The sequence below is a fragment of the Pristiophorus japonicus genome, chromosome 2 (genome assembly GCF_044704955.1).
Source record: "Pristiophorus japonicus isolate sPriJap1 chromosome 2, sPriJap1.hap1, whole genome shotgun sequence".
Taxonomy (NCBI): Eukaryota; Metazoa; Chordata; class Chondrichthyes; family Pristiophoridae; genus Pristiophorus; species Pristiophorus japonicus.
In genome coordinates, this window is record NC_091978.1 from 212,605,857 (window position 1) to 212,618,148 (window position 12,292).

A 12,292-nucleotide genomic window follows, 5' to 3' on the forward strand; every position below is an offset into this window, starting at 1 on the left:
AATTGCAAAATTCGGGTCATCATTCAGTAAATGATTTTTTAAGGGGGGAAATGAGGGAGGGAAACAAACTGTATGCAAAGTTTTTACTATATTTGTAATGGAGTCATGTTTTTGGGATAGGGTTTATGTAATTTGGGTCACTCTACAGAGTAAGACCATGCCTGTCCCTCTGTATTCTCTTGTTAAATCCATGCTAGTAGGTTGGCCAAAATCACAAGAATAAAGAATTTACAAACGGTTTATTTAATTTACAAAAACAAATTTGAACAATCATCTATGTTATAGGGGTAGAGCCCCATTACAGAAAGAACATTAAAGCCATCATCATCATAGGCAGTCCCTTGGAATCGAGGAAGACTTGCTTCCACTCTTAGGGCCCAAGTTTCCACATGATAAAAAACGGGCGCCCCTCTGAGCTGGGCGCCCGTTTTTCAAGCCTAAAACGGCGCCTAAAAAAAACCTCGCAATTCTGGAGCATTCTGCAGCTCCTTGTCTGCCTGGCGCGGCGCCCAGGGGGGCAGAGCTTACACTCGCGCCGATTTTGTAAGTGGGAGGGGGCGGGTACTATTTAAATTAGTTTTTTTTCCTGCCGGCAACGTTGCGCGTGCGCGTTGGATCGTTCGCGCATGCTCAGTGTGAAAAAAACATTGGCACTCGGCCATTTTTGTAGTTCTTTGTAGCTGTTTAATTTTTGAACATTTTTTTAATAAAAGCACATTAGCACTTGCAGCCTTCTCACTGTCTCCTTCCCCCCTCCCCCGCGGGAACAAAACGGCTGTTCCCTTCCCCCCTCCCCTCCGCGGGAACGAAGTGACTGTTTAATTCCTCCCCTCCCCTCCCCGGGAACGAAGTGACTGTTTAATTCCTCCCCTCCCCTCCCCGGGAACGAAGTGACTGTTTAATTCCCCCCCCTCCCCTCCGCGGGAACGAAGTGACTGTTTAATTCCCTCCCCCCCCCCTCCCCTCCCCGGGAACGAAGTGACTGTTTAATTCCTCCCCTCCCCTCCCCGGGAACGAAGTGACTGTTTAATTCCTCCCCTCCCCTCCCCGGGAACGAAGTGACTGTTTAATTCCCCCCCCTCCCCTCCGCGGGAACGAAGTGACTGTTTAATTCCCTCCCCCCCCCCTCCCCTCCCCGGGAACGAAGTGACTGTTTAATTCCCCCCCCTCCCCTCCGCGGGAACGAAGTGACTGTTTAATTCCCCCCCCCCCTCCCCTCCCCGGGAACGAAGTGACTGTTTAATTCCCCCCCCTCCCCTCCCCGGGAACGAAGTGACTGTTTAATTCCCCCCCCTCCCCTCCGCGGGAACGAAGTGACTGTTTAATTCCCCCCCCCCCCCCCCCCCTCCCCGGGAACGAAGTGACTGTTTAATTCCCCCCCCCTCCCCTCCCCGGGAACGAAGTGACTGTTTAATTCCCCCCCCCCTCCCCTCCCCGGGAACGAAGTGACTGTTTAAATCCCCCCCCCTCCCCTCCCCGGGAACGAAGTGACTGTTTAATTCCCCCCCCCCTCCCCTCCCCGGGAACGAAGCGGCTGTTTAATTCCCCCCCCCCCCTCCCCGGGAACGAAGTGACTGTTTAATTCCCCCCCCCCTCCACGGGAACGAAGTGACTGTTTAATTCCCCCCCCTCCCCTCCGCGGGAACGAAGTGACTGTTTAATTCCCCCCCCTCCCCTCCCCGGGAACGAAGCGGCTGTTTAATTCCCCCCCCCCCCTCCCCGGGAACGAAGTGACTGTTTAATTCCCCCCCCCCTCCCCGGGAACGAAGTGACTGTTTAATTCCCCCCCCTCCCCTCCGCGGGAACGAAGTGACTGTTTAATTCCCCCCCCCCCCCCCCTCCCCGGGAACGAAGTGACTGTTTAATTCCCCCCCCCTCCCCTCCCCGGGAACGAAGTGGCTGTTTAATTCCCCCCCCTCCCCTCCCCGGGAACGAAGTGACTGTTTAATTCCCCCCCCCCTCCCCGGGAACGAAGTGACTGTTTAATTCCCCCCTCCCCTCCCCGGGAACGAAGTGACTGTTTAATTCCCCCCCCCCTCCCCGGGAACGAAGTGACTGTTTAATTCCCCCCCCTCCCCTCCGCGGGAACGAAGTGACTGTTTAATTCCCCCCCCCCCCCCCTCCCCGGGAACGAAGTGACTGTTTAATTCCCCCCCCTCCCCTCCCCGGGAACGAAGTGACTGTTTAATTCCCCCCCCCCTCCCCGGGAACGAAGCGGCTGTTTAATTCCCCCCCCCCTCCCCGGGAACGAAGTGACTGTTTAATTCCCCCCCCTCCCCTCCGCGGGAACGAAGTGACTGTTTAATTCCCCCCCCCCCTCCCCTCCCCGGGAACGAAGCGGCTGTTTAATTCCCCCCCCCCCCTCCCCGGGAACGAAGTGACTGTTTAATTCCCCCCCTCCCCTCCCCGGGAACGAAGTGACTGTTTAATTCCCCCCCCCCCCTCCCCGGGAACGAAGTGACTGTTTAATTCCCCCCCCCTCCCCTCCCCGGGAACGAAGCGGCTGTTTAATTCCCCCCCCCCCCCTCCCCGGGAACGAAGTGACTGTTTAATTCCCCCCCCCTCCCCTCCCCGGGAACGAAGTGACTGTTTAATTCCGCCCCCCCCTCCCCGGGAACGAAGTGACTGTTTAATTCCGCCCCCCCCTCCCCGGGAACGAAGTGACTGTTTAATTCCACCCCCCCTCCCCTCCCCGGGAACGAAGTGGCTGTTTAATTCCGCCCCCCCCTCCCCGGGAACGAAGTGACTGTTTAATTCCACCCCCCCTCCCCTCCCCGGGAACGAAGTGGCTGTTTAATTCCGCCCCCCCCTCCCCGGGAACGAAGTGGCTGTTTAATTCCCCCCCCTCCCCTCCCCGGGAACGAAGTGGCTGTTTAATTCCGCCCCCCCCTCCCCGGGAACGAAGTGACTGTTTAATTCCCCCCCCCCCCTCCCCGGGAACGAAGTGGCTGTTTAATTCCCCCCCCTCCCCTCCCCGGGAACGAAGTGGCTGTTTAATTCCGCCCCCCCCTCCCCGGGAACGAAGTGGCTGTTTAATTCCCCCCCCTCCCCTCCCCGGGAACGAAGTGACTGTTTAATTCCACCCCCCCTCCCCTCCCCGGGAACGAAGTGGCTGTTTAATTCCGCCCCCCCCTCCCCGGGAACGAAGTGGCTGTTTAATTCCCCCCCCTCCCCTCCCCGGGAACGAAGTGGCTGTTTAATTCCGCCCCCCCCTCCCCGGGAACGAAGTGACTGTTTAATTCCGCCCCCCCCTCCCCGGGAACGAAGTGGCTGTTTAATTCCCCCCCCTCCCCTCCCCGGGAACGAAGTGGCTGTTTAATTCCCCCCCCCCCTCCCCGGGAACGAAGTGACTGTTTAATTCCCCCCCCCCTCCCCGGGAACAAAGTGGCTGTTTAATTCCCCCCCCCTCCCCTCCCCGGGAACGAAGTGACTGTTTAATCCCCCCCCCCCCTCCCCGGGAACGAAGTGACTGTTTAATTCCCCCCCCCTCCCCTCCCCGGGAACGAAGTGACTGTTTAATTCCCCCCCCCTCCCCTCCCCGGGAACGAAGTGACTGTTTAATTCCCCCCCCCCTCCCCGGGAACGAAGTGACTGTTTAATTCCCCCCCCTCCCCTCCCCGGGAACGAAGTGACTGTTTAATTCCCCCCCCCCCTCCCCGGGAACGAAGTGGCTGTTTAATTCCCCCCCCCCTCCCCTCCCCGGGAACAAAGTGGCTGTTTAATTCCCCCCCCTCCCCTCCCCGGGAACGAAGTGACTGTTTAATTCCCCCCCCCCTCCCCGGGAACGAAGTGGCTGTTTAATTCCCCCCCCCCCTCCCCGGGAACGAAGTGACTGTTTAATTCCCCCCCCCCCTCCCCGGGAACGAAGTGGCTGTTTAATTCCCCCCCCCCCCCCTCCCCGGGAACGAAGTGGCTGTTTAATTCCCCCCCCCTCCCCTCCCCGGGAACGAAGTGGCTGTTTAATTCCCCTCCCCTCCCCGGGAACGAAGTGACTGTTTAATTCCCCCCCCCTCCCCTCCCCGGGAACGAAGTGACTGTTTAATTCCCCCCCCCCCTCCCCGGGAACGAAGTGGCTGTTTAATTCCCCCCCCCCTCCCCGGGAACGAAGCGACTGTTTAATTCCCCCCTCCCCTCCCCGGGAACGAAGCGGCTGTTTAATTCCCCCCCCCCCCTCCCCTCCCCGGGAACGAAGTGACTGTTTAATTCCCCCCCCCCCTCCCCGGGAACGAAGTGACTGTTTAATTCCCCCCCCCTCCCCGGGAACGAAGTGGCTGTTTAATTCCCCCCCCCCCTCCCCGGGAACGAAGCGACTGTTTAATTCCCCCCCCCCCTCCCCTCCCCGGGAACGAAGTGGCTGTTTAATTCCCCCCCCCCCTCCCCGGGAACGAAGTGGCTGTTTAATTCCCCTCCCCTCCCCGGGAACGAAGTGGCTGTTTAATTCCCCCCCCCCCCCTCCCCGGGAACGAAGTGACTGTTTAATTCCCCCCCCCCCCCCCCCTCCCCGGGAATGAAGTGACTGTTTAATTCCCCCCCACCCCCTCCCCGGGAACGAAGTGACTGTTTAATTCCCCCCCCCCCCCCCCTCCCCGGGAACGAAGTGACTGTTTAATTCCGCTCCCCCCCCCCCCTCCCCGGGAATGAAGTGGCTGTTTAATTCCCCCCCCCCCCCTCCACGGGAACGAAGTGGCTGTTTAATTCCCCCCCCCCCCCTCCACGGGAACGAAGTGACTGTTTAATTCCCCCCCCCCCCTCCCCGGGAACGAAGTGGCTGTTTAATTCCCCCCCCCTCCCCCCCCTCCCCGGGAACGAAGTGGCTGTTTAATTCCCCCCCCCCCCTCCACGGGAACGAAGTGACTGTTTAATTTCCCCCCCCCCCCTCCCCGGGAACGAAGCGGCTGTTTAATTCCCCCCCCCCCCCTCCCCTCCCCGGGAACGAAGTGGCTGTTTAATTCCCCCCCCCCCTCCCCGGGAACGAAGTGGCTGTTTAATTCCCCCCCCCCCCTCCCCGGGAACGAAGTGGCTGTTTAATTCCCCCCCCCCCCTCCCCGGGAACGAAGTGACTGTTTAATTCCCCCCCCCCCCCCTCCCCGGGAACGAAGTGGCTGTTTAATTCCCCCCCCCCCCTCCACGGGAACGAAGTGACTGTTTAATTCCCCCCCCCCCCCCCTCCCCGGGAACGAAGTGGCTGTTTAATTCCCCCCCCCCCTCCCCGGGAACGAACGGCTGCAGAATTCTCCCTGCCTGAAGCACTTTCACACAGGTAGGAAGATGGTTTATTTAATCTTTTCTTTGCTTATAAATGTTTATTCAGGTTGGATTTATTTGTATAATATTTGTAGAAGTATAAATAAGGATTGATTGTAGAATTTAATGAGTTCCCTCCCCCCCCCTCCCCCCCCCCCCCCCACCTCGTTCTGGACGCCTAATTTGTAACCTGTGCCTGATTTTTTAATGTGTAGAACAGGTTTTTTCAGTTCTACAAAAATCTTCACTTGCTCCATTCTACTTTAGTTTGGAGTACGTTTTCACTGTGGAAACTTTGAAATCAGGCGTCAGTGGCCGGACCCCCCCCCTTTTGAAGAAAAAATTCTGTTCCAAAGTAGAACTGTTCTACCTGACTAGAACTGCAGAAAAAAAAATGTGGAGAATTGTGATTTCTAAGATAGTCCGTTCTCCACCAGTTGCTCCTAAAAATCAGGCGCAAATCATGTGGAAACTTGGACCCTTAATGTGAGTCCTTAGGTGGCTGTACAGTCCAATACGAGAACCACAGTCTCTCACAGGTGGGACAGATAGTCGTTGAGGGAAGGTGTGGGTGGGACAGGTTTGCCGCACGCTCTTTCCGCTGCCTGCGCTTGATTTCTGCATGCTCTCAATAACGATACTCGAGGTGCTCAGCGCCCTCCCGGATGCACTTCCTCCACTTAGGGCAGTCTTTGGCCAGGGACTCCCAGGTGTCAGTGGGGATGTTGCACTTTATCACAGAGAGGCTTTGAGGGTATCCTTGTAACGTTTCTGCTGCCCACCTTTGGCTCGTTTGCCATGACGGAGTTCCGAGTAGAGCTCTTGCTTTGGGAGTCTCGTGTCTGGCATGTGAACTATGTGGCCTGTGGTCAGTGCTTCAATGCTGGGGAATGTATAGAGAGCATGTAGCATAGATTCAGTAGGATGATGCCAGGAATGAGAAACTATAGTTATCAGGAGAGACTCGAGATACTGAGATTATTTCCACTGAAGCAGAGGAGGAGAATCAGATTTTTTAACATTTTGAGAAGTGTTGATACAATCGGAAAGAAAAGATAATTTCTTTTGAATGGGGAGTCAATGAAGAGGGATCACCAACTAAAAATGACCAATAAGTGAGGAGAAGCTAGGAACATTTTCTTTATGAAAAGAGAGTTGTTAGAACATGGTCATCTTTGTCACTGTACGGTTGAGATGGAAACAATGGCTATGTTTAAGAGAAGTTCGGATAAATATTTGAAACAGAGGCAGATATCGGGCTATAGTGAGAGAATGTGGCAGTGGGATTAGTTTTAGATTGCTCTAGCAAAGAGCCAGTACAGACATAATGGGCCAAATAGCCACCTTCTTCTATACTGTAAACTTCTATGGTTCTATGGTTTGCTTGTGCCTGAATTACACCTGTGAGGTAAAGAAATTTTGGGTTCAGTTGCACAGATTGGTTTATTTTCTGAAAGCCATTGATAGTTGGCCTGTATCCTCTGCAAATGATACAGAACATATCCAATCCACTTTCATTTTAGGTGTTGCATAAAAAAGAACTCACTGTTGTAGCCTCAGAGTTATCAGAAAAGGCATCCAGCAGCTCTTGAGGTGGAAAAAGTGGTCTAATGAACCTGGTAACGAAAACCATCTTGCCAGTGAGATCTGTGACTAACATAACACATCGACGATTCGGGAACTTTTGCTCCACTTCCTTCTGGAACTTTTCTGCTCTTTGAAGGAGTTTCTCATCCTCCTGAGTCTCAAACTAAAAACCAAAATCAAAAAGTTTCAACAAATATCAGGAAGACTTTGTTTTAAAATTCAGCAGAACCTCTACATGACTTTGAAACACTAGTACAAATAATCAAAAGAAATCATAAGAAAATTATGCTTATTTTTAGAAAACTGACTGATGTTATTTTGTGATATTTAAACTGTCACATTAATATAACAATGTGCTAAGACAAAATACACGTTTAAAATAATCCTGATTTGTTGCTAAACTATTGAAACACTTAAAGTTCTATGTTAGAATTATTTTTCCATTTACAGTAGCAGGTCAAACAGTTAAGCCTACAAGAAGAGGGATATTTTACCTTGAGATGCTGATAAATCATCTGAAAATAAGCAGCAAAAGTAAGAAAGAAAATAGAGACAGATATAAAGAGCAGGAGCAGAAGGATGGGTGTGTAGGTGTAGATCTAGAACACTTATGAAATCTGAACAAATCAAAGCAAAACTTCAAAACATAGAGACGGCAACAAAATCCCACAATGTAGATTGGTTTGTACAAGCAAATAAAATATATGTGTATATTTCATGGGGATAATTTTCAATTATATGCTCCCAGTGGTGAGTCCTGCCCACTGAAAATTATGGGTGCTCATGATTTGCTAACCTATCATTTTAAATGGTTGAAAAATCACGTGGAGTGTATAGCCAAATTTCCAATATATGTATCACCGGGCGAAGCACCCAACAGCAGTGCAAAATCAGAAAATTATTCCTCTCATCTAATTATGTCCAGAAATTCTCTTTAAAAAATGCTTTTCATGTATTTTCTTGCCCACATTTGCAAAATATGACCATTTCTTACTCAGATGTCCATTAGTGGGCTGCTGCCAGAACTCACTAATGCTGTTGTGTAACTTAATTGTTAATCCCAAAGTGGTTTTCAGCCAATGAAATGTAGTAATTGTGGTAAAATAGGAAATGCTCACACACAGCGAGGTCCGACAAACAGCAATAAAATAAATGACTATTTTCTATGTTTCTATCAGTTTCCACTGATGGGGGAGACTAGAACTAGAGTGCATAATCTTAGAATAAGGGGTAGCCCATTTAAAACTGAGATGAGGAAACATTTATTCTCGCAGCAGGTTGTGAATTTGTGGAATTAGCTACCTCAGAGAACTGTGGAAGCTGAGACTTTAAATAAATTTAAGGTAATCTATTTTTAGGCGTTGGTTAAGAGATAAATATTGGGGAGGACACTGGGAAATCTCCCCTACCCTTCTTTGAATAGTGCTGTAGGATCATATATGTCCAGCTGAGTGGGCAGATAGGACATTGGTTTAACACCTCCGATAGTGCCCACCACTGTTGCTATTGGAAACAGTGGGGGTCAGGAAATCAGTCTAACGCAGCTTTAAATCTACAAACAACTCTTGCAAGTTATAACCTTGAAAAAAAAAATTCTGTCCATTAGTGCATACAGCAAAAAGGATATTTGTGATATATATACAATATGTATATCAAATGAGAACTGCAGGCCATTTATTAGGGAGTTACATCAGTTATAGGATGTTGTAACCATTGGAAGCAAATATAATCCTTCCTCTTTACCACCTAACACATTTGGTGAGATTTTGACTTTGTGCTATAGTGTAAAATGGGCGATAGTGAATTGACAACCTGTTTTACACCACTCCTGACTTTAACTTCCAGTGACTTCAATGGAAATTAAAATCAGGAGAGGTGTAAAACAGGCTGTTAATTTGCTATCGCCCATTTCACACTATCGCACAAAGTCAAAATTACCACTACTGAGTTCAAACTGATATAGACATCCAGCACTTGCTCAGAGAATACTGTACGCAACTTAAAATGCAACTTCTGTAGTCTTCTCTGCTCTTGAAAAAAATAAATTTTCAGCATGTGGTATTATCTATATGGAGGCTTGGTGATGAGTTAGTTGTTTCCTCAGTGAAATTAGAAAACTATCCAGATAAAGAAATTCATATTTTGTTTAGTCAACACAAAATAAATCTCTCTTCTGTCTTACATTATGCGGCTTAATAACTTTCATTCTAACATCCAAGTGCAAAACCTACTCTGCAATACTGGAAAATAACAGATCCACAATGCTAGCTGTGCAGTCAAAAGCTCCTGTGTCAGTCATCTGCTCTGCTCTCAGCATTACATTCCTCAGATTCTGGCTCCACCACGCACTGTAACTATTCCTGAAATCTGGGGAAAAGTTAATTCAGTTAGCCCCTCACTCAAAAGAAGCTGAAATGCATCTCAAATAGATTTCTCAATATTCCTTTCGAACAGTGTTATTAGGACATTGAATGTTCTACCAGAAGCGACTGTGGAAGCAGAATCCATACCAGCTTTTAAAAGGGATGTAAATAAGTATTTGAAAAATAATTAAAAAGGGTATGGGGAGAAAGGGACTCAGTGGAGGACTCTTTCAGACAGCCACCATAGGCGCAGAGAGCCAAATAGCCTCCTACTGTGCTGCAAAGTTCTCGGATTCTGTAGGTCATGGAAGCTATTCCTGTGATGCAGGGTTACCCTGTGCAACCCAATACTGAAAAGTGAATGAAGACAAAGGACGGCTCTGTTGGTGTCCTCATGCAAATAATGTACTTAGTTATTTAACAAGGACTCAGAACATTTCCATTGGCTAAAGATTAAAAATCTAATGCAAGTAGGTTGGCTTTTTAACCACTTATCAGTCCAGATTTTGAGCTAACTTTTTGCTTTTTGCCCATTTAAAAATTTACAGCATTAAGCAGGATTTGAAAGTAAACCAATCTATTGCACCATTATCAAACTGTTCTACTTTAGTTAAATATTAAAAAATAGATTTGGATTTATATAGCACCTTTCATGACCATCAGACATTCCAAAGTGCTTTATAGCCAACAAAGTACTTTTTGAAGTGTAGTCACTGTTGTAATGTAGGAAAGGAGGCAGCCAATTTGCACACAGCATACTCCCACAAACAGCAAGGTGATAATGACCAGATAATCTGTTTTAGTGATGTTGATTGAGGGATAAATATTGTCCAGGACACTGGGGATAACTCCCCTGCTCTTCTTCGAAATAGCGCCATGGGATCTTTAATGTCCATTTGAGATAGCAGACGGGCCTCGGTTTAACGTTTCATCCGAAAGATGGCACCTCCGACAGTGCAGCACTCCCTCACAGAACTGCACGAGAGTGTCGGCCTAGATTTTTGCACTCAAATCTCTGGAGTGGGCCTTGAACCCATGACCTTCTGACTCAGAGGTGAGGATGCTACCAACTGAGCCACTGGCTGACACACAAATAGATTGCAACTATAATTTTGATTTCACAAGAGTATAAGATTATGGCTATTCCATCAGTCTGTCCTTGTCCCACTGATTCTCACTCTGTAATTTTTGTTACGGCTGTATGGTGTTCATTTTCCGGTTGGCAAACAGTAACTAGTGGGGTGCCGCAGGGATCGGTGCTAGGGCCTCAACTATTTACAATCTATATTAATGACTTGGATGAAGGGACTGAGTGTAATGTAGCCAAGTTTGCTGATGATACAAAGATGGGTGGAAAAGCAAATTGTGAGGAGGACACAAAAAATCTGCAAAGGGATATAGACAGGCTAAGTGAGTGGGCAAAAATTTGGCAGATAGAGTATAATGTGGGAAAATGTGAGGTTATCCACTTTGGCAGAAAAAATAGAAAAGCAAGTTATAATTTAAATGGAGAAAGATTGCAAAGTGCTCAGTACAGAGGGACCTGAGAGTCCTTGTGCATGAAACACAAAAAGTTAATATGCAGCTACAGCAAGTAATCAGGAAGGCAAATAGAATGTTGGCCTTTATTGCAAGGGTGATGGAGTATAAAAGCAGAGATGTCCTGCTACAAATGTACAGGGTATTGGTGAGGCCACACCTGGAGTACTGCATATAGTTTTGATCTCCGCATTTAAGGAAGGATATACTTGCATTGGAGGCTGTTCAGAGAAGGTTCACTAGATTGATTCCGGAGATGAGGGGGTTGACTTATGAAGATAGGTTTGAGTAGGTTGGAACTACACTCATTGGAGTTCAGAAGAATGAGAGATGATCTTATCAAAACATGTAAGATAATGAGAGGGCTCGACAAGGTGGATGCAGAGAGTATATTTCTACTCATAGGAGAAACTAAAGCTAGGGGTCATAGTCTCAGAATAAGGAGCCGCCCATTTAAAATTGAGATGAGGAGCAATTTCTTCTCTAAGGGTTGGAAATCTATGGAATTCTCTGCCCCAGAAAGCTGTGGAGCCTGTGTCATTGAATATATTTAAGGCAGAGATAGACAGTTTTTGAGCAATAAGAGAATAAAGGGTCATGGGGAGCGGGCAGGGAAGTGGAGTTGAGTCCATGATTCGATCAGCCATGATCTTATTGAATGGCGGAGCAGGCTTGAGGGGTCAAATGGCCTACTCCTGCTCCTATTTCTTGTGTGTGTGAGGCAGAATTCTGAATGAAGAGATTGAAACATGGAGTTACAGGCATGGACTTTGGATGTGACAACACGTTCAATGACTCTGAAGAGGAAAGGAAGTTTGGAGAAGGGACAATAGTTTGCAAGGACAGAGGGGTTGAGAGTGTGTTTTTGAAAAGGGGAGAGGAGGTGTGTGGAGATAATGGTGGTTTTGAAAAGGAGTGGGGGCAGCTCCCAAGGAGAGGAAACCATTTATAAACTGAGCTAGATGCCAGGAAGATAAATTTGGTGATCAGTAATTTAGTGGGAATGGAGTGAAGGGAGCAGAAGGTGGGTTCGTGGATGAGATTAGCTTAGAAGGGATAAAGGGAAAACCTGGAAAAAGAGAGATGGGTTGCAGGGCTAGGACTGGGGGGCCCGTAGGCAAAGCAGAGTTAGTTTTGCACTCCAGAGTGATCCTGGAGTAATGAGTAATTTTGGCAGAGGAGAGTGAGGCTCAGTGGCACTTTATGTGGTCCAGCCAGATCTGGTGATGGATGGCTAAGCCAGGTGTGCACCAGGTAAGATGAAGCCTGCACCCCTTGGACTTGAGGAAACAAGTTAAAAGAACACTCAACATTGAGTTGGCAAACGCCTACCTTTAATAATTTGTTTAAATAAAATATAAAAGGGAAGGTAAACTTGTTTCAGTTGAAGATAAAGCTCTTTAAAAGATAGTTTTCTCTCCTTCCCTGGTTCTCCATGTTACCACTCTTTTCTGAAGGGTCAGAAGATGTCCTCCTGAGCCTCTGTCAATATTACTGTGAAACCAATGAATAAGAGTGGTGTGATTCCTGGAGTGATTCTCCTTGTATTGGGATGAAGA

General features: G+C 48.7%; 1 protein-coding gene across 1 annotated transcript in view; it reads right to left on the reverse strand.

The window, feature by feature from the left end:
* The window catches only part of cc2d2a (coiled-coil and C2 domain containing 2A), a 221,278-nt gene that overhangs the window by 29,581 nt on the left and 179,405 nt on the right, over window positions 1-12,292 (reverse strand). Inside the window, exon 27 of the mRNA XM_070861305.1 lies at window positions 6,791-6,994. Within this exon, the coding sequence (XP_070717406.1) occupies window positions 6,791-6,994 (204 nt within the window). The remainder of the gene's footprint in view (window positions 1-6,790; window positions 6,995-12,292) is intronic.